The 7815-nt window shown below is 40.2% G+C and overlaps 1 protein-coding gene across 1 annotated transcript in view; it reads right to left on the reverse strand.

Annotated features, from left to right (window-relative positions):
* Positions 1 to 478: 478 nt before the first annotated feature.
* The window catches only part of LOC104516813 (cubilin-like), a gene marked incomplete at its 5' end in the record, with an annotated part of 105659 nt that continues 98322 nt past the window's right edge, over positions 479 to 7815 (reverse strand). Inside the window, 8 exons of the mRNA XM_010161265.1 lie at positions 479 to 772; positions 1172 to 1407; positions 3247 to 3412; positions 4490 to 4671; positions 4771 to 4918; positions 5567 to 5775; positions 6256 to 6418; positions 7294 to 7499. Of these exons, the coding sequence (XP_010159567.1) occupies positions 665 to 772; positions 1172 to 1407; positions 3247 to 3412; positions 4490 to 4671; positions 4771 to 4918; positions 5567 to 5775; positions 6256 to 6418; positions 7294 to 7499 (1418 nt within the window). The remainder of the gene's footprint in view (positions 773 to 1171; positions 1408 to 3246; positions 3413 to 4489; positions 4672 to 4770; positions 4919 to 5566; positions 5776 to 6255; positions 6419 to 7293; positions 7500 to 7815) is intronic.

Genomic DNA, 7815 nt, shown 5'->3' on the forward strand with positions numbered 1-7815 from the left:
ATATTGAACACTGGGCTCTGTTGCTGACATAACTTCTTAATGTGGTTAAGATGAGTACCACAGCACGTCCTTACTGTGTTAAACCCCGGTGAATGCGTGAGTACTTACTCAGCCGTGTTCCTATAACCAATGTGCAGCTCTACAGAAGGTTCTTCCTCAAAGCCATCTGTGTGCGTGGTTGTAGGACATGGGCCACTTTTTAGCAATTTCTGATTTTATTGTAATTTGAATAAAACTTTAGCTAATGTTTTCAAAGATGCTTTGGACAAAACTACATAACTCTACAGAACTAATTAAAGATGACTTCATATCTTAAACACAGAACATTCAGCATGAAGTTGATAAGAAGACCTAAGTTTTGTCCTGGCTTATTCACTTTCTATATTGTTAAATGTAAAACTTTGAAATTATGTAGAAGAATATTAAAAATACGTTTTAAAAACTAGCAAAACCTCATTTTCCCAGTTGGGTGGATAATAGTTCATTTTCAGTGCAATGGGATATCACATTTCTTGACAGAACTCTAAATTTGTAACAGCTACACTTACAGTAATTTTTAAAAGGCCTTACTTCAGCTGCAATTACCATAACACAATTTCAAACTTACTTCATGATCTACAGTCTCTTCATTACAGAAAGGAATATATTTCTCATAAACAGTGTTCTAGCTTGTCCAGCTTAACTGGAATCCTGATGGTAAAGTCACATATTCAGCATGAAATTTTATATAGACTTGATGAGATGTGGCAGTAAATGGAGCGATGTTTGTATCCTGAAATTAAAGACAAGAGAAATGAAAAGCTTTATAGAAGCTTTTTATCCTTTGGAAAAGGCAGGCAGAGAGTTAAAACTGAGGCACAAAGGGGATCATAGGTTGGAAGTGACCTCAGGTCTGTGCTAGACATTGCTGTTTCATTTCTCCGACGGGGTATTACAAATATTTAAATCACAAATACAACTAAATACAGAGCAAAATAGCTTGATGCCTCTCACTAGATGTCACTGTAAGGTCTGCATTGGAAGGCTTCTGAGGTGCCACACAGGCATTACGCCCTCACTTCCACTTCTCTATGTGGAATTTGTGCCAGAGTTGGAGAAACAGGCTTGAATGTGAAACAGTAAATACTCACTTTAAGCACGAACAGGGTCACAGACAGTAGGCAATACGTACCATGCCGCAGTACGGCCCGGCTGGGGGATAGCTGGCATCTGGCCCGTTGTAAAGGATCAGGTAGTTGCTGCTGCAGTCCCCTGGGTCATCGATGCTGATGAAATCGAAGTTCACTGTGACAATCTGTCCCTTGGGCACAGTAATGGCCCACTCACAGTCAGTGTTGTTGCGATAAGTGGCCGGGTAGCTGGGACTGGCAAACGAGCCGGTGCTGCCGTATAATGTTCCTCCGCATCCTGGAAACACACACTCTTAATTAGCTGAGAATGCTTAGTTTCACAAGATGCTACATGACGTAGTACATTAGTTCAGTATTAGTAGTAGCACTGAAAACCAGAGAGACGCTGTGGAAGCTGGAACAATGAATGTGGATAAGAGCATTATTCCAATAAGAGACAAAACTGAGGCTCTAGCTTCAGCAGCCTGAGAAGGATATGCAGTGGGCATTAGACCATCGCTGGATAGCAAAAATGAAACCCCCCAAAACTCTTGGAAACAGGAACCGAAGTCTTAAGTCTGTGCCTTGGTCAGTTCAGTTCCCAACTACCCGACAAGAGACAAATGCTCTTTGGCGATTCTTTGGAATGAAAAGTAGTGAATCCTCATCTGATAGAGAAATACAGAGAACAACTCAGAGAAAACAGTAATATCAAGTAAACTAAAGGCCATTTATACCAAAAATCAATCTCCAGCAGTGGGCAGAAGCAGATGCCCTGGGAGAAATGCAACTTTATAGAGCAAGAGTATGCGTGTACAGATCATGCCCCAGGTTACTCTCAGTCTCCAAGCATTTTCAGCTCCCAGAGATGGCATCTTTGTATTTCATTTATCAGATGTCATCCATAAACTTGTTCAGGTAGCCCTTGAATCCATGTAAATTTGTAGCATCCTACGGGAAGGAGCTCCACAGCTTAACTGCATACTCTATGAAGGACTGGTTTGAACCTACCGCCTCCCGTCGTTATCGGATGGTCTCTAGTTTTTCTATGGGAAAAGGCAATGAACAGTTGATCACCATTTACCATCCAGTATCACCCAATGTTATAGACCTCAGTAGTTTCTTAACCAGATTAAGAAGACTCAGCATGCCTCACACGACAGCCATTCTTCATGTTGAGCCCCTAGTTATACTGGATTCTTTGTAAGAGGAGGGGACCTGAGCTATGACAAGAACAGTGCACATCATCCAATTTGTGTGTGAACTGTGGATTTTTACAGTGGTTGGCTATCTGTCCTCTCCTCTCTTCCCAACAATTCCCAGCATTGTGCTAGCCTACTTGACTATTAGTGAGCTGTGAGCTCTTGTTTTCACTGAACCACTTTACCCCCAGGATCTTGTTGCTGAGTACTAAAAGTCAACTCAGAGCCCATATTTTGGTAAGTAAAGTTAGGATTGCCTTTTTTTGCCCATGTTTGTCATCAACACTTTCCTACATTGAACTTATCTGCCTTTTCATCACCCAGGCACTCAGCGTTGTAAGGTTATTCTGCAGTGCTTTTCAGCTGGCCACGAGCTTTCCTACCTCCAGTAACTTAGGATCGTGAACAAACTACTACTCAGCTATTCACTGCCACTTCTTAAGCCATCTATGGACCTGTCTGTGATATTGTCACTAGACAGCTTTATAGTTAGGTTATTTTCTTGGGGCAAATTTCACTCCTCTTCAGGCTTAGCAGTGCCTAGATCCTAGAGCATATAACAACTGGACTATTAATGGAGTAGGCTGGGTCACCACCACTGCTCTGTGGATCCCAAGATAGATGTTCCTGGAATTTTCTGACCTCTCAGTGAAACAGGTAGATCTTCATCTTAAGTGACCTACATCCTCTGAGGTTGCTAAAGTCAACATTAGAGAGAGGGAATTGAGTCCATCACATAAAATGGGTCTTGTCCCACTGGTTTTGAGGAACAACTACCTCTTTCCAGTGACTGAATAGGATGGAATACGGGTACTTGGGAAGGTTTTAAGTGTTGATGAGGCAGGGCCCAAACTGAGCAGGCTGAACTCCACATTTCTATATCTTCCTTCTAAGTACAACTGACAAGTGGAATTTCTTTGCAATTACAGCCTTACCACTAGGTGATGAAGTCCAAGTGATTTCGTATCCATCATGAGCCTCTGAAAAATCACTCTTGAAACGAAGGTAGACAACATGGTTTTGGGGGAAGACGGGACTGGGTACAGTGTTTCCACAGAACCTGCCAAGTAGTGGTGATTGTACATCACTCCCATTTCTGACCTTCAAGGGACACAAAAAACACTGTCAACGTTAAATCCCTGTGTCAGTTGTGTACCAGTACATTTACCCAGAGATACAAACACAGCACAAACTATGTGGTGCCTTGCCTGCGTACCGTAACCGTAATTTTAATTCTGTAATTTTTCCTACTATATGTTCTTCTATAGAAGGAAAAAAGAGACCATTAACCAGTCTGAGTTTTGTAAGTAATTGCACAGGACAAGTATCATCAGAAACTGGTAGCTAAATTTTCTCCTGATGTCAGGAGAATAAAAAATTACTTGACTAGTAGCTAAGATGTACTTTTGCAATTCAAGCCCACGTTTTGCTTTTCATAAGAAATGTTAATATTCCAGATGAAAAGATTAAGTCTTTACCATACAGACCACTCCTTCCTGGTCACATTAAGACACTGATGATATTACATAGCTCAGATTTAATATGACTTTTTTCTGAGCTCCAGCAATGCTGGTGCTCAGATCCGTTTCTTGAGACAGTAAAGAGGATATGAAAGGAGAACTAAATAATGATTCTGCCACAGATATCTGATTTTTGTCATCTGACCAGTGAATAGGGAGGCCTTCAGCAAGCGTGAAAGGAGGATTGTGTGGAAGGACATGCCTTTTATTGACACAAAGTACCTTTGCAAGTATCCTACACTTGTTACTAGAGCTCCTTTTTTTTTTTTAAAGAAAAACTGCTTTAAAAAAAATATCAAGCAGATGGAATCTACTGCTGGAATGAAAGCACTCAGATTTATGGCTTTCTGTTCTTGCACAGATATTAATATCAGATGAAAATTATCCTGGCTTGCTCTGTTCACTGGGTAACATCAACAAGAGCTAGGTAAAGATGAGTTAGCTAACAAAAAGACTATTTATTAATTGGTTTTGGACTTACTGTAGTGTGTATTGTTTCATGTCTCGCTATAACCTCTGAGTACCCTTCACCATAAAACTGTAGCAATAAATTAGTCCCTAATGTCAGTTCAGCTCAGACTCAATCCAAGCTTATTAACATCCTTTGAATTCAGCAAGTTTGACACAGGCCCCCAGAATACGTATACTTGCTTGATACCTCTAGGAAATCATGTGAACAATGGATGCTGTCTTCCAAACTGAAAGCATGGAAAAAGAGAGAAATCGTGTGATTTAGGGGAGCTCGTAGAACGACAGAACAGTCCATATTATTGGGGTGGCGACCAGGCCAGCCAGGGCTCTTCAGGTAACCAAACGGCTGGTTATACTCTCTGCTGCAACCTTGAGACAGAAAACCAGAAACAGGTAAGCATTTCAGATCTCTATACTGCTTTTCACTAGATGGTAGGTAGACTTTTTTAGACGTTTCTTCAAGCTTACCTGTAGCTTGATAGGTAAATCTGACTCCATTATTAATCATATATTCATCTGATTTGAAAGTCACGATGGCAGTGCGATCGTAAGAATAAAATTCAGGGACTGCAAAAGTTTCAGTGCCACAGAATCTATGGACTGATCCTTGGCTGTGCTGGAATTTAATACATGTCACAAGTTACTTAATGATATAATTTGTTCTTCTACTTACTGAACTTGAGGTCAATTAATCTCTCGACACTTTCTATACCAGTTATGCAGTCGCATTTTAAAGTTCTCATGGAAATCACTTAATAATGTCTCAACATTTTATGTTCAGTTATTATGAGAAACAATGTAACAGGTATTTTCATGCCAAAATAAGAATCAATGAAAGAAGCTTTAGAAGAATATAATACAAAGTATATAAAGAGTGGTTTTTTTCTCGTGGTTTTTACAAGCACTCTTCATGACATGAATGTTCATTTTTATTATGGTTCTTGGGTGGGAGGCAGTACAATTACTTTATGAAAACTTCCTGTTGGGCAGTATTTTCCGTGTGTTAAGTTTTGCAGCTGTTACTTGGTGCGACTGTGATAAGCCGTGTGACACTTGGCAGGTCTAACTCGGTGTGTGTATACTGTGCGTCCATGGGGTCTGTGTGCAAGTTAACGCACCTTAAGCGGGCCACAGCACGTAACCCTTCGGATGTGCCTCTCACACAGAATCACCACTGGTGCTGCTACCGAATGGTGGGTTTCTCCTCCCTTAACAGAGGGTGAAGGGAGCTGAATGTGAATGGTATCAACTGTAAATGTCCTACCGTTGGTGAATCCTGGAGCTCCAGGTAGTTCCGAGAGCAGTCCTGGCCGGAATGGAGGTGGAAGACCTCTACCACCACCCTGACCTGCTGTTGCGGAGGGGCGTCAATGACCCAAGTACAGAGAGTAAATGGTGGATATTCATTTGGGAAGTTAGGAGACGTTGCAGTCAGGGATGTAGAAGTTGCATTATATATTCCTCCACACAGTCCTGTGTAAAAACAGTAATAAATGCATCATGGAGTGAAAACCTTTCCAACTGGGGAAAAATATTTATTGAGCAAAACTACACTTGACAATATACTTTTGTATTTACCTGTGAGTCTGTAGAAGAAAAAAAATAAGTGAAACACATGCTGATGCTGTGTGAATGTGTGTCATAAAACTCAAATAAATGCTTGTTCCCTATAATGTCAGTGTATTTGTTAACAACCTGTGAGTGTTCCTGCTTTGCACTCCAGTCTGACAGCCACCCCGCAACCAGCCACGACAGAAGAGAACTGCGCTGGGGCCTAGCAGTGCTGTTTTTAGCTTGCTTATAAATGCTGTGCTAAGGGCTGTCTTCTCCCTTTCCTAAGCCCTCTGTCTAGAGCAAATCTTCATGATTTAGTATTTAAATAATAATATTTAAATAGGTATTTCCACAAGAGTCACAGCAATGTATATGCATACCATGTATATGTATACTTACGATCCACCGTGGTGTAGGTAGCATTGAACCCCTCCCTTTCCACAGAGTTGTCTGTGATAAATTTCACAGTCAAGGAGTTACCAGTAGAAAGAAAAGGAGCTGGCACTGTAGATCCACAGAAGGTGCCAGCTAAATTGGCATTCTCGTTATCTCCATCATAAAGCTGAAAGAAGAAAAGTATGTAAGCCACTAAAAGTTTAGGCACAACAAACAAATAAATAGAAATAAAATTCTCTGACCCCTCCTGACATTACAATTTCTTTTACTTGAAAGCACAGTAGATGCTCTTGTGCTTTAACAGGATGTCCTTGATTACTGTAATTTTTCATTGCCATGTTAACTAATTCTGCTGGACAGTGTAAATCTCATTATGGAACATTCTGGTCCTGTCTCAGCAAATCTATCAAAACTTTATTCTATTTTATTTTGGCATTCTGATTTCTTTTTCATACGCCATCTCAAAGCGCTTTTCAAAGAGAAAGGTTGATTTTATTTACCAAAATATAGAATTTATTCCTACCTTCATTGGGCACCTCTAATGCTCAACAGGATCTTTAACACTCTTTGGTGCATCTTGTTTAGCAGCATCCTGCTGTCCTACATTTTGTATACTCATCTCCAAGAAAGTACCTTTCACAGATGGGCACTAAGCACCAAGACTTATTTATTCAAAATTTTATAGATTAAAGTCCTTTCAAGCAACTGTGTGTGTGATAATGAATCTGCAAGTTTACTCTCAAAGTGCTTGAGTTTTGTTTTGTTTCTATTCTGTGAAATAAATACTCATTTATATAGGCAGTCTAAGACCAGAAGTGTGTCCCCTAGCAATATTAAAATGTTATTTGTTTCTTATTTGTTTCCAAAAAAGCAGGATGTCATCTGGAGTAGTGATCTAACCCAATGAAAATAATTTAATTATATTAAGCGATTTAATTTCTTCATGAGTCCATCTTCTATTAATGAAGCTTTAGCCGCACGGAGAGGATAACGGATTGTATCTCACTGATACTTTGTTGTTAAAATACTTCGCTAACTTACTTTGACATAATCGTATCGGCAAGACTGAGCAGACTGTGCTTCAAGCAGGACTGAAGTGAAGGTGAGGTTGATCAGCTTGTTTACAGGTGCGGTTATGATCCATACACAGTCCAGATTTTTCTCATATCTTCTGGTCACACTGGAGACTGGAGAGCCAAAGCTATAAGCTGAATTTGGCAAGTAACCACCACAGCCATTCTGAGGTCCTGTTGAAAAAGCAGAAGCTTTTTAAAACCAATTCCTGGCATTTATTTAATCTTCAACTCTTCAATGTCAATCCAGCAGCCTTTCTCTCTGCTACAGAATTTTACTGCCCTCTCTCAAAAGAGCTATCTGATTAAAAGGCTTTCAACACAAACAGCGTTAGATTGATACGAATCGCAATTAGATTTGGTAGAGGGCATTAAGAAAGGCTCGTGCCTTCTGTTGAATATAAAATCAGCATCCACTTTGAAAAGGTAGCAACAGGTGTTTTTAAAAGGCACTGTAAGAGGACAGCCAGAAATTCAATAGAAGAAGAGC

The sequence above is a fragment of the Eurypyga helias genome, unplaced genomic scaffold, assembly GCF_000690775.1.
Source record: "Eurypyga helias isolate BGI_N326 unplaced genomic scaffold, ASM69077v1 scaffold27521, whole genome shotgun sequence".
NCBI lineage: Eukaryota > Metazoa > Chordata > Aves > Eurypygiformes > Eurypygidae > Eurypyga > Eurypyga helias.